At 43.5% G+C, this 23,300-nt stretch overlaps 1 protein-coding gene across 9 annotated transcripts in view; it reads right to left on the minus strand.

The window, feature by feature from the left end:
* The window catches only part of Tdrd12 (tudor domain containing 12), a 70,844-nt gene extending 55,699 nt beyond the window's left edge, over positions 1–15,145 (minus strand). For 2 of the 9 annotated variants that reach the window (XR_001778000.2, XM_030242998.1), the window contains exons 1-3: positions 14,875–15,144; positions 6,474–6,632; positions 1,299–1,435 (exon numbers count right to left, since the gene is read on the minus strand). Coding sequence is in view for 8 of the 9 variants with exons in the window: in XM_030242998.1 (XP_030098858.1) it covers positions 1,299–1,435; positions 6,474–6,632; positions 14,875–14,898 (320 nt within the window). In the remaining variant the exon portion in view is untranslated. The other 7 variants (XM_030243001.1, NM_001368387.1, XM_030242999.1 and 4 more) reach the window with 7 other exon arrangements.
* Between the last annotated feature and the right edge of the window lie 8,155 nt (positions 15,146–23,300).

Genomic DNA, 23,300 nt, shown 5'->3' on the forward strand with positions numbered 1-23,300 from the left:
TTTTATCATATGATCAGAATCACACAAGAGTTTCTTTAAACAGATGGATGTTGTCACAAAAGCTGGAGGAATGAGATTTGATAAATTACAATTTGGTCCATTCTTCTTCAGGCAAACTCCAGGCCACTTTAACCTGACACATTTCAAATGCCAACTGGCTCTCTTCCTGGGACGCCACCCTCCACAAGCAACCACACAGCTGGTTACCCCAAATAGGTTAGACAGTACAGATGGCTGTACTGAACTTATTACACTCATGGATCATGTATTCTCTTGCCCTAAATAAAGTAACCAAGGAGAAAAACGAATAAACAAGGAGAAAAGTTCCCAACAGGTAAATACAATAATTCTTTTGAAACAAACAAAAAAAATAAAAGCTGCAAAGCTCTGAACATAAACTACTTCTTCCTGTACTCTCTGTAAAGTCTATTGTCGCATTTGCCACATGCCTCTAATGCTACTGTAGCCTGCCTGTTATAGTGCCTTATTCAGTGGGAACAAGGGTCCTCCTCTTTAACTGACTACCTTTTACTCTGGGAAGAAAACTCAAAAGGTTGTCACAAAATGCAAAGACTAACCTATTAGTTCCAGTTATCTGTAACATGTGGTCCCCAAATCAGAGCAGTCTGCCCAGTGGACATTTGGCTCCTGTGTCCTACCTTAAGGACAGCTAAACTCTATTATGCAAGAGAATAAGAGAATATGCAAGAATGTATGCTTGCATCCTTTGCCCTGTGTACCCTGACAGTGGTCTGCATTCTCCTTTTCTGAGACAAAAAAAAAAAAAAAAAAAAAAAAAAAAAATCTACTTCTTGGCAGTATCTTTCCTGAGTCATATCTCCCTGTCTATGAGCAAGCTAAGGGGACAGAACAGATGGCAGCAGTACAAGAGGTGCAAAAAGAACAGCTTGCCCTGCCCTTTCAGGAAAGAAGAATCCTGTGAGCCCATTCTGACTCTCTGTGCTCCCAAAGTCTCTCCTTACTTTAAAAATCAACATTGATTTGGTGGAGAGATAGCTCGGCAGTTAGGAACACATGCTGCTATAACAGAGGTCCTGTATTTGGTTCTCAGTACCCACACTGGGTGGCTCACACTGCCTGTAAGGATCTAATGGTCTTTGGGTGTGAGCATACACACATGCATATACACACCCAACATACAAAATACATGTACACATAATTCAAAATATATCTTTGAAAATGTTTAAAACAAGAATGTATTTACTTCATTGACATTTTACTTTAAAACTGCCATCTGTCTCCTTAAGGCATGTAAGACAAAATTAACACATACGTACTTTTTAGATTTTACTGGAATATACTTGGCAAAATCGACCAGGAAACACTCTGCCAGGTAATGGTCTGCAGAAGAGATGATGGACTTAATCAGAGCCCTGCACCAGCACTTCAGCTCCTGGCAGTACACCACACACACCTGCAAAATGAAAACAAGCTCAGGGTTAAAGCACAAATGATGTACGGTCCTCAGCTGAGCACAGGGCAGGGCGGCGGGGAGCTGGAGGCACTGTCCACCAGGAAGGAGGTTTGGGGTGATTTTCTTACTACAGTAGCTCCCATTAGCAACAGTTTCTGTTGCTCACAGTTAACTGTAGTCTGAAAGGATTAATGAAAGTTCCAGAAGTCAACACTTTATAATTTTAAGTATCCTCTGCTCCGGCTAGCATAAGGAATTCTTACACCATGTTGCTCACTTGTGCAGCACATGCTATATGAACAGTACTGGCCTCTTAATCACCACCCTGTCTTGGATATCAGGCCAGCTGTCATAGGACTGACATGACATGCTTGGTTCAAATAACCTTTATTTCCCCTAAAAATGACCTTACAGAAGATTTTGATTGTAGTACACTGTCATAATTATGCTATTTTATTATTGTTGCCAAGGTCTTCTTATGCTTAATTTGTAAATTAAGCTTTACAGTAACTCATATCTCCACTAGAATCTTATCGAAGTAGTTCCTTAACTCCAGGCTGTTTCTACAATGTGCAAGTTAAAATGCATTGTTCTTTCTTCTCCAGTCAGAAATTCCAACTCTGGTTCCTTTGCCCCTTGGCTTGGCTACACTTTAATGTCAATTTTTTCCTCTGGCATAAATAGTCCCTGGCTCTATGACAGTATGAACTTTGTCTTTTGGGGTTTGCTTGGTTATCATACACTGCCTGCCATATACTTAGTCTTCAAAAACTACTTGCTGAATAACTGCAGTTGCTCTTAAGGGAAACACCCTGACAAAGTGACAGCCCTTACCATCCTGACTTGACCTTAGGGCCCTGTCAAGCCACAGGCTATTTGACTGGCAATCTACAGCCAGGCAACCCATGTGCTGACCAGAGGCTTTTACAAAGCCACCCAGAAAACTGACGTTGGAAACTATAGTGCAGCTATTCCACAAGAACAATGCAGTTCAAAAGTCAATGACTAGAGAGAAAATCTGATACTGGATGAAGGTCATGTCTACTGAATGCCAAATTCAGACACTTGCAGGATGTGTTGCACTGGTAACTTACACAGCCAGCAGATTTTGAACCTGTTATTCTAAAGCAAGCTATCAAGTATAACACTGATTACAAAATGTAGCTTAGGAATACACATACCTATATGCAAGAACACAGCTTCAATTCCTATTTTCCAAAACACACAGTTTTCTAGTATTGACATTCTCCCTACAAGAACATGTCTTCTCCTTCATGTCTCTTCAAGAGAGGAAGAGGAAACATGAGCAGCAGTCCCTGGAGCAGGGCTCCAGTTTTGTACTTCATGAACGTGAAATGCCCAGGATGCTGAAACATTATCATGGGCTTGAGTCCTGTACAAACTGTAATCTTGTGTCCTGGCTATCTTTTGTCAGTCATGTGCAAAAATGTGAAGGCTACAGAAGGATGCTCCTTCTAGAGGAAACAGCACTAAAAGCCCCTGGATCAAGGAGCCATCTAATAGACACATTTGGATCTAAAAATAGAAAGAGTAACAAGCCACTATAAAGTCCAAAGGAGCTGGAAGTAAAGTTCAGAGGTATACACGAAACTCTGGGTTCCATCCCTAGTACAAAAATATAAATTAAGCAAGTAGGGCTGCAAAGATGCTCAGTGGTTAAGAGCACTGGTTGTTTCCACAGGTCCTGAGTTCAATTCCCAGCAACCACACGGTGGCTCACAACCATCTGTAATGGGGTCTGATGCCCTCTTCTGACATACAGGTGTACATGAAGATAGAGTCCTCATATACAAAAAATAAATAAATGAAATAAATCTTAAAAATTAATTAAATAAACAAATAAGAGGAGAAAGAGTGAAGACTCTGAATATCAAAGGGGATACCTGGGCACCAAGCACTAAAATGAAAAATTGAAAGAATAAGAATCATTCTTAGGATAAAGAAAATGAGGTATATTTACACAATGAAGTATTATTCAGCTAATAAAAATAATAACATCATGAAATTTGCAGGCAAATGGATGGAACTAGAAAAGACCATCTTGAGTGAGGTAACCTAGACCCAGAAAGACAAACATGGTGTGTACTCACGTAAGTGGATATTTGCCGTAAAGTAAAGGGTAACCATGCTGCAATCCACATACCCAAAGCAGCTAAGTAACAATGAGGGCTGAGGGGACTGGCGACACATGAATCTCACTGAGAAAGGGAAACAGAATTGACATCAAGGGTGAGTGGGGAAAGGGAACTGGACAGAGATGGGGGTGGGAATGGAAACAGGAGGTATCTCTGGGACAAGCTAGAAACCTAGAGCAATGGAAACACCCCGAAATCGATGAGGGTAACCCTAGCTAAGACTCTTAGCAATGGAGGATATGGATATGGATTGGACTTGCCATCTCCTATAACCAGGAAGAGTTCCAGTGCAGGGACTGGAACACCAGCCAAACCACAAAACCTTCTACCTACAATTTGTTCTGCCTACAAGATGTGCTGGGGTAAAGGTGGTGAAGAAATTGTGGGAGTGGCCAACCAAGGAGTGGTCTAGCTTAAGACCCATACTATAAATGGAAATCCACCCCTGACACTGCCTGGAAGGCCAGGAGCCAGAGGCTAGATAGGATAGCCCAGAGACCCACAATAGAACCAAACACAAATTGAAAAAAAAAAAAAAAAGAAATGATTCCTAATGATATTCTGCTATACTCATAGATGGGTATACAGCTAGCTCAATTGTAATCAAAAAGGCTTCACCCAGCAACAGATGGAAACAGATGCAGAGACCCACGGCCAAATATTAGGCAGAGCTTGAGGAATACCTCTGAAGATGGGAGGAAGAATTATCGGAGGCAGAGGAAGTCAAGGACACCACAAGAAAACCCACAGAATCAACCAACCTCATAAGGGTCCAGAGAGACTGAACTGCCAACCAGGAAATCTGCCTGGGACTGATCTAGGCCCTCTGCCATATATTGCAGTTGTGTAGCTTGGTCTCCTGGTGATACTACTATCTTTGACTCTGGTGCCTGCCTCTGGGCACCTTTCTCCCTACTAGGTGGCCTTGTCTAGCCTAAATAGGAGGTGCCTAGACTTACTGCACCTTCATATGCCATGGTTGGGTGATATCCATTAAGGCCAGCCCTTTTCTGAAAGAAATGGAGGAGCAGCAGATAGGATTTGGGGGGGGGGGGGAGGATGGGGTGGATTGGGGAGGAGGGCTGAAAGGAGAAGGGGAGAGAAAACTGTGGTCAGGATGTAATATAAATAAAATTTTTTTTTAAAAAGGAGAACCATTCTTAAGTTCAAAATCTTTTCTTTTTGTTTTGTTTTTGTCCTGGAACTATGTACCAGGCTGGCCTTAAATTGGTCTACCTGCCTCTGCCTCCTCCTAAATGATGGGATTAAAGGCATGAGCCACCATATACAGCCAACTATTTCATATTTTATTAGATAATAAATGATAAAAAGTTCTACATAGATGAATCCTAACTCAGAATGCAGAGGAATGAGAAAAAAATCTCATGTTAAAACCACAAAGGAAAGCGCTGATGATCACTACTAAATGGAGAGACCACTTAGTAGTCATTGTTGGTGATGTCAAGAATGAGGCCAGGCTGTCGAAGTCTCAATCCATGGCAACTTAGCACCTCTCAGAGTCTTACCTTCCAAGTTAATACAACAGGAAGTTCACAGATTACATATGGAGGGAAAGAGACCTCAAATCCATCCAAAACATTTAGCTATGCTATTAGTCTATACAAAATAAAAAGGACAAAAGGAAAAGTTTAAACAGACAGAATGTCTGAAATATTCAGACACAAGTGCACACACACTTTCAAGGATCCAGTGGCCTTGCTTCACTTTAGAAGCTAGCATTTGGCTAGCATGAAAAGCAGCTCATCCTGTCACTAATGATCATGGGGTGGGAAACTCAAGGGCTTCCTGGCTTTTTTTCTTAAAACACTTATAAATCTTTCCTACCATGTTATTATAAAAATTCACTCTCCTGGAAAAGCCTGACAAGAGGGCCAGACTGTAGACAGTGGCAGTTTATGCTGCTAGAATACAGAGGGGCCTAGACATGGAACAAGTAGAATAAAGAAATGTAAGTTTCCCAAAACCTGAGTTAAAGAAAAAAACCCACAAATACAAACAAACAAACAGGAAGCCCCAGCCCCATGTCCTGCTTGGAAAAGGCCTGCATATACATGTTGGGCCCTGAAGACAATGTGATGTCTCCTTTGCCCATGGTATAAAAAGTCAGTAGACTGAGATAACTCTGCCAGTATAAGTCACTGCTGCCAAAGCCCAAGTTTGATCCCTAGAGTAAGAGAACCTTGCCTAACCATCCTCTTCCAAGATTAGGTTCTAGCATGTGCAAAATAAACCAGTACCAGGTGAAAGAAACTAGTGGGGAAACTCCCACTCAATTCCCAATTCAGCGTGCACCCAAGAATCACAAACAGAACAGAACGCCTTGATGTAAAAACACGAGGTAGTTTAATGGCGGAGTTCCGGGTCTCACGCAGGAGACATTGGATTTGACCACGAGGCTTGGAAGCTAGGGGTTTATATAGAAAAGGGGCTGGGGCTGGGGGGAGGAATTGGCGCGGCTTCACATGATTGGTCCATTTAAACATCAGCAGACTGTACATGCAGATAACATTTAACTTAGGTCAGAAGGGCGAGTGTAGGGAGGCGACGGGCCAGTCCGGACATGTCACTCTCTTTATCTTTATGGCCAAGCAGCCTCAGGAATGTCTTAACAACAGGCCTGCCCAGGCATGTCCTGGCCTGTTCTGCTATGTTCTCAGCCCCAGGTTTCAAAGCTCACAAACAACTCTTTGGGCTATTTGACATACATTACATGAATCACAGGTCTCAAGTTTCATTTTCTTTCACAGGCAATGATAGAAAGAGCTAAAATATTCCAAAACTTTTACTAATTAGGTATAGAATATTTTGCATTTTAAGCTCTGTTTTAAGACTCTGAGATCAAAGCATATTTAGGTACATACCTGCCCTTCTTCCAGCATTAATGGTTTCATTTCTACGTCCTGACACATGCTGTTATAGAAGTCATTCATGGCAGTGTTTAGTTTTTGGTAGTCAACTTCTTGTTCTAAAAAATGACTACATCCTTTTATAATTACCCAGAAGCAACCTGGATCTTCAATCTGTAATAAGAAGACAAAACAATGCATGCCTTAAAAATAGAGTCCTACGACGTTAAGCCTATTTGTAATGTCTGTGATCTAACACATCCTTGATAAGCACCTTTGTCTTAAATGGTCAGACTGAAGCAGTGGGATTGCACATTGATGTGAGTTTGATGCCAGCCTGGTCTACATAGTGAGTTCCAGAATAGCCAGAGCAACAGAAGGAAGACCCTGACTCAAAAACAAAACAAAACAAAACAAACAAAAGAGATCTGATAGAAGATAAAAATCCCAAAACACATTTAAAAAAATAGGCAAACAATTCTCAATTATGCGTGCAAATCCAAAAGCAAACAGGATAGTGAGCATGGTGGCACACATGTATAATGGAAGTACTTAGGAGGTTGAGGCAAGGTGATCACAAGTTCAAAACCAGTCTAGACTATGAATCTAAAACCTATTTCAAACTCTGCCCCCACAAAGGCAAAAAGATGCCCTTGATCTCCAATATTTAAAAAGTATACACAATATAAATAAGCAAATTATAAACAGTATTTATAACCTGTGAAGAAAGAAACAACAACAACAAAAAACAAACAAGAACATTAAGTGTAGGGAGCCAAGGAAGGCCTGAGTGAGTCTGAAAGGAATAGATAAACTCCTATGTGAATGTCTTGACATGGACACAAGCATTTCAAGGACACCAATGCCTCAGACTCATGGGATTTAGTAAAGCCTTCCCTCTGGTCTGTGGATATGGACAGTGTGTAAAGAACTAGCAACTGGGACTGGAGAGATGGCTCAGTGGTTACGAGAACTAACTGCTCTTCCAGAGGTCTCAAATTCAATTCCCAGCAACCACATTGTGGCTCACAACCATCAGCAACAAGATCTGACGTCGTCTTCTGGTGTGTCTGAAGACAGATATAATTGTACTCAAATACATAAAATAAATAAATTAATCTTAAAAAAAGAAAGAGAACTAGCAACTACAGCTTCCTCCTCCTGGGTGATTGCAACCCTTGATGGTTCCTCTGCTGCTATGCACACTTCAGTGAAAAAGTCTGCTTGGCAGGCCAAGAGGCCTGGAAGCACTCAGGAGGCAAAGAGTTTCAAGGAAACTCAACCTCCTGGAACCTTGGCATTCTCATAACCTCTATACTCACACCCTATTCCTGAGTTAGTCTGGTGTATGGATCCACGTGCTCTCTTTTAGTATTATTTTATTATAAGTGCCTTTAAAGATTGAATTCTGACATAGCTAAGCCTTCGCCAGTGTTCCAACATCCCAGAAGCTGACAAAATTGGAATTCAGTAAGAATGTTACCTATTCAGTAACATTCAAATTTACTTCTAGTAGAGACAGTGAAACTAATTAGGCATTACAAAGAACAGAGCCAGAATAGCTCAGGGCTGGTCTGCAGAATGTTTACTTGGGACAATAGCCAGTCTTACCCAGACCAGGGAATTCACAGTGGCCTAAAGAATAGGTGAGTTTACCATGAAAGAGTTAGGGAATCCCCCTGAGACAGGTTTCTTCACTAGCCCAAAGAAACAGCATAATCAGGCATTTACTAAGAACCCCTGGTGGCGGGCTTAACAATAGACTAGCATTACACCTGGCTCCCTTCTTAGTGGCAGTGGCCAGGTCCCTGCCTTCTTTTGATGTATACATTCCTTTTGTTTTGTGTCACTGTAACTCGGTGGATGTATCTTGCCTGGTTTCTGGTTGCTCTTCATAAAAAAGTATGATCTCAACTTGAAAAATTACATTCATATTCTACACAACCTCTTGTGTTGATTTTGTCTGTCATTCGCCAACTCCTTGTCCACCTGCAACTAGAGACCCATTCTATGCAGACAGGGTCCAAAAGGGTCTGCAGCACTCTGCAAAGTCTCCTATTGAGACTAGCTAACCCCTCATTCTCCTGCTGTACATAATGAACTTACTGAGGTTCTGGCTGCTGCATAGTTGGTGCCATTCCATCAGAGTGCACACAACCCACCATATCCCAGCCTTTCAGTTCCTGTGTCTTGTGTATCTATCTATCCTTTCTTCATTCCCTTGTCACCCTGTCAGGTTAGGTCCAAAGTCACACAGGATATAATGCATGTGAAAATTCTATCATTTAATCAAAGAGGATATGGGGGCAGCAGATGTAGCTCAGCTGGTAGCACACTTGCCTGGCATGTATGACACTTTAGTTTAACCTGCAGTATGTCATGAAATGGAACATTTTGACACACATCTGTAATCCTAGCACTTGGAGGTACAGGGAGGAGAATCAGGGGTTCAACACCATCCACAGCTACACATACACAGTGAGTTAAAGGGCCAGTGTGAGCTACAATTCCACATCTCAAAAGTGGGCAGGAGGGAGAAGAAAAAAGGAATGAAAAACAGCCATGAGGGGCTGGGGTGCAGTTCAATGGTAGAGCACTTAACTAGCATGTGCAAGGCCCTGGATTCCACTCTCAGCACAATCCACCCCCCAAAGTAGCTGGGGCAGGATAACAGATAAATCAAGCAAACATAAATCATTACCTAGGGAAAGGGAGGCATGGAATAGAAGATCAAAGTTGGAGCTATCTGAATTTACCTTGGAATATGTTATTTTTAAAATTATAAAAAAACTACAGCTCAGCTCTTAGGTGCTGAGGCTATAGCTGACCACCTGAGCTGTTGCCCTGGAACCCATGAAGTAGGAGAAAAGTTCCACAAGTTAAGTTGTCCTCTGACCTTCTCATGCCCATTGCCACAAACACATGCACAAAACAAATACAACGGGATGAAAAGACCCACAAAGGGCTGGAGAGAGATCAGAAGCTAAGACCACTTGCTCCTCCTCCAGAAGACCTGAGTTCATTCTCAGAAATCAAGCCAGGTAGCTCCAAATGCCCTTGAAGGCCAGTTCCAGGTGATCTGATGCTCTCCTCTAGCCTCCGAGGCCAGCATAGCAGCACACACATGGTGTACATCCAGATACATACTGTCTTAGTGTTCTAGTGCTGTGCAGAGACACCATGACCACACCAACTCTTATAATGGAAAGCATTTCACTGGGACTGGCTTACAGTTTCATTAGTGCCTTGTCATCATGGCAGGCACGATGGCGTGCAGGCAGACAGTGCTGGAGAAGGAGCCCAGTTCCACATCCAGACCAACCGGCAGCAGTACTTCAGGGCTTGGCTTCTTGGGTCTTTGAAAACCTCAAGCCCACTTCCAGTGACACACTTCCTCTAACAAGGCCATGCTTCCCCTACCTTTTCAAACAGTGCCATTCATTCTCTGGTGACCAAGCATTCAGATCTATGGCCTATGGAGGCCATCCTTACTCAAACCATCACACATATAAAAAAATCTAAAAACTCCACAAAGGACCATTTTTACAAATAAGCTAAAAAACAAAAAACAAAACAGTTAAACTTGAATTAAAAACACGAGTTAAAACTACCACTGATGTTTCAAATGCATACCCTACCTCTGCCTACTGAAAGGGTCAAGAAGCAATAATAAGACACCACAACTTTGCACCCTACGCACCAGAAGGCAGGAACACAAGTCTGCTTTAGTATTTTTCTACTCTTATAAATGCTTGATTTTTTTTTTTTCTTTTTAAAGCCTGCTAAGTATCTTGGCTGGCCTGGAACTAGCCATGCAGACCAGGCTGGCCTCAAATTCACAAAGATCTACCTGCCCCTAGCTCCTAATTACTGGGATTAAAGGTGTGCACCATCATGTTTGGCTCTTTGGAGGTTTTTATAATAACTGGGGAATTGTCACTGCAGAGTAGTCTACAGTCATATACTTAATAGCATCTGTCTCTCCAATGTTGAGTGCAATAACTAACGGATAAAGCAAAGCCCAGTAAAGTCAGTCACTAAGCAGATGAAGAAATGAAACCATGATACATGGCCAAGAAAAAAGTCACTGGACAGTGACCCCAGGGCTGGGGAGCTCAGTGGCACACACTTGCCTAACATCTCCAGGTCCAGAGCTCTATCCTAGAAAGCGAGGGAGGGAAGGAACCCAAGCTACTTAATTGGCAAGGACTTGAAAGTAACTATTACAAGAATGCTCAAGCAAGAACACACCCAGGATCAGAGGATCAGAGGCGAGGAGGACACAACATCTGTCCCCAACACTCTTTACTAGTTAAACTAGGACCTTTATGGTCAGGGAACAAGAACAATGGCAGCACTGGCTGACATAACTCTCACTAAGACTGGACTGGTGATAATTATTTCTTATATCCATTTTTGCCCTTAGCTTCCTGATACTATTTAATAAGAATTGCTGATAAGTATATATGCATTATGAGGATTTAAGATACATATGGCTGTTTTTATATAAAAGTTTAGATTTGTGATTCTTTTAAGATTATTATAAAATTACTTTTTAAAATAGAGGCTTTAAAAGATTTATTTATTTATTTATTTATTTATTTATTTATTTATTTTATATGAGTACACTGTAGCTGTCTTCAGACTCACCAGAAGAGGGCATCTGATCTCATTACAGATGGTTGTGAGCCACCATGTAGTTGCTAGGAATTGAACTCAGGACCTCTGGAAGAGCAGTCAGTGCTCTTAACTACTGAGCCATCTCTCCAGCCTACACGATCACTTTTAAAGATAAATAATAAAATAATTATTCCTTTCTTTGTAACCTCAAGTTGTTGCCTGCCAATAAGAAAAACTGGCTGAAAAAACTACCTTGCTTGCTTATACTTTGTTAATCTACAACAAGTCGCATAGTTATGAATGTGTGTGGGTTCTAGAGAATAATTTGTTTTCTTTACCTGTAGTATGTAATGCTACTCCTTGTAGAGGTATTGGAAAACACAGTACTTTTTCATAACCATTCACTAAAAGAAAACTAAAATGTAATCACATTGCAATTTATGCTGCTTGAAAGATTTTGCTGGGATATATAAGTTATGGAAGAAAGAATAAAGGATGAGTGTCAGAGCATCCATCAACTATGTGTATGTGTAAGGTTTGTGTGTGTGCTGTGCTGGAACACTCTTCCACACATCAGCTATGTGTATGTACACGTGTAAAGTTTGTATGAATGAGGGCTGGAACACTGTTCCTTCCATCCATCAACTGTATGTATGTATGTATATATGGAAAGCTTGTCTGGGTGTATCTTGGAGCCTGCTTGCTGGAGCTTTGCTCTAACCATTCTGTGTGTGAGTGTGTGTTTCTGTTTGTAGTTATGTATGTATGTGTGTATGCATGCATGTATATATATGTATGTTTGTATATATTTGTGTGCATGAAGCTATTGAACTGCCTTTCGTTTCATTCACTCAGTGTGTGTGTGTGTGTGTGTGTGTGTGCACATGTGAATTCTCTCTCTATCCTTCTCTTTCTTGATAGCCCCAAGGAGTTAAAAGAGTTCATAGTTTTTCCACTGGCCACAGGGAGTGCAGGCTCCAGTAAATTAAATTTTGTTCCCTCAGATAAAAGTATGCTGAGAGCCAGGCAGTGGTGGTGCACACCTTTAATCCCAGCACTTAGGAGGCAGAGGTAGGCAGATTTCTTAGTTCAAGGCCAGTCTGGTCTACAAAGTGAGTTCCAGGACAGCCAGGGCTCACAGAGAAACCCTGTCTCGAGAAAAAAAAAAGTCTGCTGAGAAACTTCTCTAATCGCTGACTGCCTTTGGCAGCATCCCCTGTAGCTATTTGAATCCACCTGTCAGCAGCTCTAAACACTGACACACCCCCCCCACACACACACAACTGCCTGTCTCAGTTTACCCACCACCTGGATGCCAAAGTCGATCACTGGCAGCTGTATATGGAGTCCTAGCCCCAGCACTACATAAAACTCTCCACGGTAGTACATGCCTGTAATCTCAGTCCTCCTGAGATAGAGGGGAGGATCAGGCTCCTGAAGACAGAGGCCAGTCTCAGCTATTTCAAAACAAGACAAGCTAGAGGAACTCATACCTGATTTCAAAACTTACTACAAAACTACAATAATCCAAACAGTGTGGTGCTATTGTAATCCAGACATACAGACCAGAAGGATAAAAATCCCCGGACTGCCTCTTTTACAATGTGGCCCAGTAATAGCTGACAAAGGTAGCAAAGTCATTCTAGGGGAAATGATTGTCTATCCAAATCTTAAGTACTTCATGCCAAAGAACGAACTAGCTCCATACAGAAAAATTAGTTCCAGAGGTTGGCAGGATGGCTCACTTGCTGGGGAAGCCTGGCCACTTGAGCTCAGTCTCTGAAATCCATGGAGACACGTGAGAATTAACTCTGCAACTTTCACAGGTATGCCACAGCATGTGCCTCATCATAATAAACATGAACACAATAAAAATGAAAGAACAAAGAAAACTAGCTCAAAAGTATCATAGCCTAACTGTGAAATATATGGCTATAAAACTCTTAGAAGCAAACAATACAAAAGCCTTCCTTTATATTTGGCATTGGCTGCTTGGACACTGACAGAAATAGCAACAAAAGGAAAAGGAAACTACTAAACTGATCAAAACTGTATCCTTTTGACTCCAGAGAGACTATGACTGTAACAGTCAGCCATGTGTCCTAGTCTCCTTTCTGTGGCTGTGACCAAAAACACAGCAAGGGAGGAACAGGCTTATCTGACTTACAGTTCCACGTTGTAGTCCATTACTGCCCGGAAGTGAAACTGGAACTGGAAGGAGCGAATCTCCCGGACTGAGAACACCTGGATCCTTGCTTGCCGGTGCTCAGCTAGCTTCCCCAATTACACAATCCAGGATACCAGGCCCCGGAAGAAAGCTAAGGCCCTCAATGGGGTGTGTCTTCTCACATCAATTAACAATCAAAGCACACACACACACACACACACACACACACACACACACACACACGTCCACAGGCCAGCTTGATCTAGGTGATTCCTAATTGAGATGCTCTTCCCAGATGATCAATTCTAGGTTGTGTCAACTATGAGCAACCAGCACATCACAGAATGGGAGAAAATCACTTCTCTGTAGAGGGAAGAACAAAGGTCTTGTCCACACAGATAAACACTGAAGAAGCCGAAAGGTTAAACACACAGCTTACCTATTCAATGGAACGAGGTGCACAGCTGCTCCTCCTGGACTGCCAAGAATGATGTGGTTTTACAACCTGGTGACCCTTGGCTTCGATGAGACAAGCTCTGCCCCTATCTCCCAGAATTCACGTTTATACATCCCAGATCTTCCCTCTAAATCTTGAACATTGCTTTTAGACCATAAGCCTAACGAAATCTGATACCCTCTTCTGGAGTGTCTGAAGACAGCTACAGTGTACTAACATATAATAAATAAATAATAAATAAATAAATCTTTTTAAAAAGATTCATAGTTAAAAAAATAAAAATTAAAAATAAAAATAAAATCTTTAGCCAGGCATGGTGGCGCCTGCCTTTAATCCCAGCAGAGGCAGAGGCAGGTGGATTTCTGAGTTCGAGGCCAGCCTGGTCTACAAAGTGAGTTCCAGGACAGCCAGGGCTATACAGAGAAACCCTGTCTCGAAAAACCAAAAAAAAAAATAAATAAAATAAAATCTTTAATGATGCTTGACATGCTGGATACAGTAGTGCACAACTTTGATCCCAGCACTGGAGAGGCAAAAAGGCAGGTTGATCTCTGTTAAGTTCAAGGCCAGCTTGGTCTCTATATCGAGTACCAAGCAAGCCAGGGCTACAGAGTTAAGCAACTAAAATTAAATGCATTTGTTAAAATAAGCGGGACCTGTAGGAGGAGTCAGGAAAAGGTGATTGCCAACAGGCCTACCTACCTGAATTCAATCCTCAGATCTGTTGCCCTCTGCATGTGTGCCATGGCACAGGCACTCCCACAGGGATAACACACACACACACACACACACACACACGTAAATTTTAAAATAAGTGACCATACCAAGGTTACAAGGCCTAAGTTTACAGAATAAATTTAATTGTAACTGATCGGTTCCCCAATGAATATTTCATTTGGGGAGGTGATGTTTGTTAGACAGGGTCTCACTATGTAGCCCAGGCTGGCCCAGAACTCACTGTGATTTATTTTCCTGCATGCTCCACTGAGGTCAGTTCATATACTGGATAATTGAAGTATATTAACATTTTGCCACCCCATCTGCAACCAGGGAATGCATCTGCGTCACTCACTTAATCGGAACGCAAGCCTACGGCACCCGAGTTTTGGGGCCCCCAAGATGGCAGCCGCACGTGGGGAAGCTGCTCGAGGAAGGCCTCGGGCACTCCTCACCTTCAGCACCAGGACCTCGAACATCCTGGCCCTTCTCTCACAGAGGAGATCACAGCACACAGACGGGGAGACAGCACGCGGAGTGAGAGTGAGCGTCCCTCACCACCGACAAAAAGACCTGGCCTGGGAGCCTCTGCACCACCAGCCTTCGTAAGCCCCTAGCATGCACGCACTCCTAACGGCCGGCGCTCACCACGCTCCTGCGCACAGGGCTCCAGAAGGCTAGAAAGCACATGCGCACCAACGGCCTGGATAATGGCCTGGCTGCGCACTGCGCCACCCTCAGGCTGGGCGGTGAACTACAGGGCTAGGAAGGATGCATGGTGCAACCTGTATGGGGTTTTACTTGTGTTCCCCTCCCTCCCCCCCATGGAGTGACTGCATGCAAGCCAAGTCTTTAGCAGTATTGCCTGGCAGGAAACCCTGCTCTCCACTCCCCTTGGACCAGCTTGCATCCTCTGTCATAGCACTTATGGGCCTCTCCTATATCAATATCTGACTTTGGCTTGCAACCATCACAGGGTGTTCTAATCAGCCACCCAGATTTTGTGTCTTCCTGGCATCATTTCCACCGGACCACATTCTGGAAAAGACCCCACCTCCTGAGCCAGGTTCTACCCACACTTGTACGTTATTGTGGCAGCATAGGTTTGTTTGTTTGTTTTTCGAGGCAGGGTTTCTCTGTATAGCCCTGGATGTGGCTGTGCCCTGGATGTGGCTGTCCTGGAACTCACTCTGTAGACCAGGCTGACCTTGAACTCAGAAATCTGCCTGCCTCTGCCTCCGTATTAAGGCATGTGCCATCACTGCCTGGTCATAGGTTTTTTTTTTTTAAATATTTATTTATTTATTTATTTATTTATTTATTTATTATATGTAAGTACACTGTAGCTGTCTTCAGACACTCCAGAAGAGGGCATCAGATTTCGTTATGGATGGTTGTGAGCCACCATGTGGTTGCTGGGATTTGAAATCAGGACCTTTGGAAGAGCAGTCGGCGCTCTTAACCACTGAGCCATCTCACCAGCCCTCAGAGGGGGTTTTTAACTCCTATTTTCTGATCTTGTATCCTGAGACAGACATAGTGGTTCTAAGTTACATGTGATTACATTGAAACAAAAGACACAGAAGCACAGGGAGGGTTAGCTATCAGTGCTGTCTTGCGCATCAGCAACAAACAAGAAGTGGAATTAAAGGAACCATGACTCTGCCGACCCAAATAATTTTACAAATGAATTCTTTGATGGTTGAATTTTGGGGAAAAAAAAAATGCTTGAGTTTGTATTCAATTGTAGTCATCTACTGGTAGGGAATTAGGATGGCAACAAAGAGACTTCCGGTTTCAAGAACGTGTGGAACTAGGAGGGGACGGAGGGGATCATGTGTTTAGGAAACAATGTGCATCCAGTTTTAAAAGTAAGCTTGATGCTAGAGAGATCATTCAATGTGCAAAGCGCTTGTTGCCACATTCATATGAAGATGTGAGTTTGATCCCTAGATTCCATTTTTAAAAAGCTATGTTTGGTGATGCAGTCAGTCTCAGTGCCGGAAAGGAAGAAACAGAAACAGGCAGATCCATGGGACTTGATGACCAGCAAGCCTGACCTGCCTCATAAGCATCAGTGGGGCGAAAAGACAAGAAAAAGAAAAGTGTGGCTAGGTAGATGGTTCAGAGTGAGGAGTTGCTATGCAAACATGAGGACCTACCTGAGTTTAAATCCCTATCACCCATATAAAAAGCTAGGCATAGCTACAGATGCCTACAATCTCAGAATTCAGGTAAAGAGACAGATGGTTCCTAGGAGCTCACCGACCAGTCAACCTACTCAAAATGGTGACCTTCACATTCAGTGAGAGACCCTTTCTCAAGGGAGTCCAAGAGAGAGCCTATGCTGTCTGGCAATCTTGTGTTGAATTGTGAGAATGCACACGCGGATGTGTATCCATCCATATGTACGCGACCAAGGTGGACGGCTCCTGAGGGATGTCACCCAGGATTTTAGACCCACGGGAACAAGTGCATCCACACAAATAAGCCTGAAGAGGTAGGGTGGCTTACAGCTACAATCTCAGCAGGAGAACTAGGAGGCAGAAGTGCAGGTTTGAGGTCAGCCTGGACCTTGTCTCCAGAAGCAAAATACCAAACACATGGTTGATTTCAGAAGGACCACAAATATGTAGGCTCAGGAAGGAAGGTGGGAGGAAAACTTCTCTCTGCAGTGTAGAAAATCCATTTTCTTCTTTGGCTAGGTCCCATGTGCACCTATAGGATTGCACTTTATAATTTTTTCACATGGCTTATGGAAGCTAGAATGATTCTGAATGGTTAAGACTACTGAATTGTATATGAAGACACACTTCTGTAATCCTGACAATCCAGAGGCTGAGGCAGGAGGATAACAAGGCTAACCTACATTACCTATGTAAGTTCTAGGCCAGCCTGGGCAGCTTTGTGAGACACTGTCTCAAAATAACAATAACAATAATAGCAACAAAACAGCTAGAATAATTTTGGCTTTGTATTTTTGAGACAGGATGGCCTTGTATTTAGTCTTGGATGGCCTTGAACTCACAGAGACCCATCTACCTCGGCCACTCTCTTGAGTGTTAGGATTAAAGGTGTGTAGAGAGACTCACCAATAAACAACACCTGTCAATAAGAAAGCTTATGGCCAATGAGCTGAGGCAGAAAACAGGGGGTGAGACATCCAGCAGGGACAAAGAGGATTCTGGGAAATAGTGAGAGGTGTGAGGGATTCACCTGGAGCTCTGAGAAGGCTGTAACCAGCCACATATATGGACTCAGATTAGAACAAAGGGAGATTTGCCCTGGAACTCTGAGGAGGAGACAGATGTAAGAGGACAAGGAGAGGGAACCAGCCATGGAGCTGAACCCAGATTAGAATACAAGGGATAATAAGTTAAGAACAAGTCAGAGAATAAGCGAAGCTTATGGCCTAGGAATTTACTAGTAAATAGTCACAAATAGTCACAAAGTTCTTCTTTCTGGGGATTAAGTGGGCAGGAAGGGAGAACTTGGATTTTTTTTTTTTTTACAAAGATATGTGCTTTTGTAAAAAAAAAAATGATTTTTTGATCCATTGACTTGGATACAGTGATGTCTGCATCATAGCATCCATAGGTATTTTTCTGTTCCGTGTAACGTAAACATTTTATGGAACTATCAACTCTCTTCTCTCATATTCTTTCCTAGTCCTGCCATAGACACTTCTGTTCATGGAAAGAAATATAGAATTTTCATAAGTTTTACACGAGAAATCTGAGGGTCTTTTTTTTTTTAAACCAATCTAATGTTTAAGTTCACTTAAACATTGGCAGCCTTTTCTAGCCATATGTAATTAGTCAGACATACTGCTGATATTTAGTTAATTTCTACACATGTCGTCAGGGTTTCTACTGCACACTGCCATTTGAAGAGGTTACATGTTGTGTTGGATAGCTGGTTTGTTGGTTAAGAATACTTACTGCTCTTTCAGAGACCCTGGTGTACTGGCTAGTTTTGTGTCAACTTGACACAGCTGGAGTTACCACAGAGAAAGGAGCTTCAGTTGAGGAAATGCTTCCATGAGATCCAACTGTAAGGCGTTTTCTCAATTAGTGATCAAGGGGGAAAGGCCCCTTGTGGGTGGGACCATCCCTGGGCTGGTAGTCTTGGTTCTATAAGAGAGCAGGCTGAGCAAGCCAGGGGAGGCAAGCCAGTAAAGAACATCCCTCCGTGGCCTCTGCATCAGCTCCTGCTTCCTGACCTGCTTGAATTCCAGTCCTGACTTCCTTGGTGATGAACAGCAGTATGGAAGTGTAAGCCGAATAAACCCTTTCCTCCCCAACTTGCTTCTTGGTCATGATGTTTGTGCAGGAATAGAAACCCTGACTAAGACACCCGGTTAGGATCCCAGCATCCATATCAGGATGTTCCCAGACACCAGTAACTATAGCTTCAAGGGATCAAATGTTCTGTTCTGTCCTCTGTGGGTACCAGCAAACACACAGGTAAACATAAACATATGTACATACATATAAAATATAAATGTTTATTAAAAAGAACTTTAATTAATCTTTCAGTCTATGGAATTTTTTCCTATGGAATTTCTATACATGACTTTTTCTTAGAGATAGAGGATCTTCAGAGTCCACACACGTAGAAATGATTATTTCTATAGCTTCTACATGAGCCTGATACAGAATTATTATTAAGTATACAATCATCCCCCCATCAGCACTTCACATATACTGTCCAGCTATCCCAATACTGATTTTGGACTTTGTACTTACTTCTTTTTGTTTCTTAATACTTGGTTGTTTTATTTGTGTGTTACTTACTTGTTATCAGGGCAGGGTCTCACTTTCTATCCCAGCCAGGCTCTGAAATTACTGTGTAGACCAAGCGAATCTTAAACTAGCCTCAAACTCAGCATCCTTCCTGACTGAGCCTCTCAAGTTCTGAAATTACAGGTGTAATTGTATAATTACCATGTAATTACCACCCCCCCCCCCCGTGTGTGTGTGTGTGTGTGTGTGTGTGTGTGTGTGAGAGAGAGAGAGAGAGTCAGAGTCAGAGGTTGACATGGGATGTCTTCCTCTTGCCCTTTGCCCCTCTATTCCATATCTTTTGTTATTTGACCATTTCATATATGTATGTTCTACTTTTCTTTCCTTTACTCTGTTAAACAATGTGGTCCAAAGCAACTTAGAGTAGGAGAGGGTTTATTTGGCTCACAGGTCAAACAGTTCATCGCTGAGGGAAATCGAAGCAGGAACTGAACTCAGGAATGAAAGCAGAGACCATGATGGAACACGACTCAGTGGACTGCTTCCCCTACCTGCTCACCTAATTTCTTCTAAAGCCCAGGACCAGGTGTTCCAGATAGCACTGCCAAAAGTAGGCTGGGCTGTCATCCATCAACAAGCAATCAGGAGAATGCCCACCAACGTGCCCATAGGCCAATGTGACAGAGGCTAGTCCTCAGATGAGGTTCCCTTTTCTCAGTTGACAACCAAGACTCCCCAGCACATCCCATGCAATATATAGTTCTAAGGCCCATCCCCCTCCCTCTCCCCCTGCACCTCCTCTTCCCAGGAAATTCCCCTCTGCTTTCCTGTCTCTTGGGTTTGATCCACTGAGTTTACTTAGAGTCACCCACACGGGTGTGGGCAGGTGGTTATTTACTGGAGCATGCTCTATCACTGAAAACAACGGCATCACATCACCCAGCCACCATTGACTGCCGATAGTCCCTCAAGGAGGGCCCCTCCCCACCCATGATGAGATAGATGCTGACCGGTGCAGCTCACCCCAGTTTCAGTGAGTTCCTGAGTGGGATCCTGATGTCAGGCTCAGAACACATCATTTTGCTGCACATCCTTTGATGCTAGATTCTTTCTGCCGCTCTTGCACAGTGTTCGAGCCTTGGTGTTGTAAGTGTGGAGCTCTCCATCGCCTCTTGGTCTCTGCACTTTGGCCTGTATGGGTTTCTGCAATAACATTTCTCTGATGAAGGCTGGAGACTGAGCTAATATCGAATGGCAAAGCAGAGCTGGGGCTAATCTACCTTACTTTATGAGACAGGGTCTCTCAATGGGCTTAGTGCTTACTGCTTTGGCCTCAATGGCTGGTATTAAGCAGACCCAAGGATCTGCCTGTCTATATTTCCCTGGACAGGGGTGTACAGGAGACCAACATGTCTAATCTTACAGGGGTGTTAGGGATATGAACTCAGGTTCCCATGGTTGTACAGCAAGTGCTTTACCACTGAGCCATCTCCTCAATCCCTATACACGAGTTTATCAACCACATAGATGTATTAGTACCTAACTGGGCCTGATGGCAAAGCACTGTAACCCCAGCCATTCAAGAGGCTGGGGCAGGATGGTCACAACTTCAAGGTCAGCCTGGGCTACACAGTGAGTTCATGTCCAACCCAAGCAATTTTAGGAGTCCTGTCCCAGGATGAAAATTGGCTCCGTGCCACAAGGACTTGAGTTTGGATCCCCAGGACCAGTGTAAAATGCTGGAAGTGTTTGGCGAGTGCCTATAGTACCAGTGCTGGGAGGTAGAGACTGGCAGATCTCTGGAGCTCGCTGCTCAGCCCAGTCATGGTGAGCAGTACAGATTCAGTGAGAGACTCTGTGTCAAAAAAGTGGAGAGTGATTGAAGAAGATGCCCTAATGTCAACCTGTGGACTTGGCAGACTTGAATACACACACACATGCATGCACACACACACACACACACACACACACACACACACAAACGCTCACACGCATGTGTGCACACACAAACATAATTTTGTTGTTGTCGTTGGGCCTACTGTTGAGTTCATTTAGTCCCAATAGTTGAGAGTCGGAGGCAGGCAGATCCTCTGCATTTGAGGCTAGCCTGGACTACATAGTGAGTTCCAGACCAGCCAGGGCTACCAAATGAGACCCTGTCTGGAAAACTTTTATAAACAAAAAAATAAAAAAGGTCTGGTGATGTAGCTCAGTGGTAGAGCACCTGCCTAGAATCCACCAGGGAGAGAGACCCAGGCAGTCTATTGGATAAGAAATACCAAATGATATCTGGCTTGCTTGATGCGGCATGCCTTTAATCCCAGCACTCTAGAGGCAGAGGCAGGTAGATCTCTGTGAGAATAAAGAGAGAGAGAGAGAGAGAGAGGGAGAGAGAGAGAGAGAGAGAGGGAGAGAGAGAAAGAGAGAGAGAGAGAGAGGCTACAACTGATAAAAGTGATGAACTGGATCTGAACTCTAAAACAACTGTTCAGAGTATGAAGACGGCTATTATTTGGGGCTGCTGGAGCAGGCTGTTGCTCCAGGTGGGAAGTAATAACTTTCTTAGAATGTCTCCTTGGGGGAGAGACACGTTTCACTCAGATTAAAAACATCAGCAATGAGTTCAGCAAGCAATGATGCAAACCTGTAACCCCAGAACTCAACAAGCTGAGGCAAGAGGATCAGGAAGTCAAGGCCATCCTTGGCTACATAGCAACTCCAACGCCAGCCTGGGCTACATGAAAGAGACCTCAAGGCATGATGTGTGCACTTGTAATAATAGATCTCAGGTGGCATAGGCAGGAGACTACAACACAGTCTGGGAGTTCGAAGCCAGCCTGGGTCACATAGGGAGTCCCTCTCTCAAGAAACAGTCATACCTACATTATTATACCTTTTCTATGAAAAGCTAGTTATTATTATCTTAGACATCTCCTAAGATCACCAGGGAAGGCAGTGACTTCACAAATAGGTCAAGACTACTGTTCAAGCTCTCTTCTTAGCCAGGACGGAAACTCAAGGCGTGCCATCTGTCTCTTAGCCTCCTCGCTGACAGAACAGTGGCATGCACCGGGGTCCCTTCTAGCAGTGACACTTGGTGAGAATGAACACTATGACCAGTAATCTTAAGAATTTTGGTAGATTGAGAAACCACGTAGAATATTATTATCTATAGATCTCAAATCGGGATACATATCAGGACCTTCTACTTAAAACAACAACAACAACAAACCCAAAACCTAAATTTGGGGCCAGACAGATGGCTCAGCAGTTAAGAGTGCTTCCAGGGGACCTGAATTCAGTTCCCAGTGGCTCACAACCTCTAACAACTCCAATAAGGGAGTCAACACCCTCTTCTGAGCCTGTGGGGAACTCCACTTATTAGCATTCTTTCTAGGCTCTGCCCCAGTTACCTGGCTTGCTATAAAAGGGGCTGATTGGCCCATCCTTGATCTCTCTCTGCCCCTCCTCTCCCAGCTTCTCTCTCAATCCCCATCCCCCTACCCCCTCTCTCCTGGTCGGCCTTCTCCCCCTCCCCTCCTTTCCCCTCCCTTCCTCTCCCCTCCCCTCTCCTCTCTCTTTTGCTCTCTCTCTCTCCTTCTCTCTTCCCTTCTCACCCCCCCCCCACTTCCCACGCCCTAAACTCTATTCTATACAACACCCAGTCAGGTGGCAGGTGGCTGATACCTCAGGGGAAGGATGCCTCTCAGCAGGGGCCTGCAGAGGCAGAGGCACCCCTTCCCACCTCAGCATACCTTGCTCTAGCAAACATATCCTTGGCTCCTTTTTCTTTTTTATAAAACACGCAACTAATATGCACATACACCAAGGGACACATAAACATAGAGTTTAAAAAAAATCCATACATTTCATGTGTGTATGTGCGGCAGACACCTTTAATGCCAGCACTTGGGGAACAGAGGCAGGTGGATCTCTGAGTTTGAGGCCAGTCTGGTCTGTATGCAGAGTGAGTTCTAGGACAGCCAAAGCTACACTGAGGAACCCTGTCTTAAAAAGCCAAACCAACCAACCGACCAACCAAATACCTTGCACATATTAGGCAAGTATCTGCCTTAGCCTTCTTTTAAAATGTTTGCGGCAGGTTCTTGGGTCTTCAACTCCCTCTGTAACCTAGG

Source organism: Mus musculus, chromosome 7 (genome assembly GCF_000001635.26).
Source record: "Mus musculus strain C57BL/6J chromosome 7, GRCm38.p6 C57BL/6J".
Classification (NCBI taxonomy): domain Eukaryota; kingdom Metazoa; phylum Chordata; class Mammalia; order Rodentia; family Muridae; genus Mus; species Mus musculus.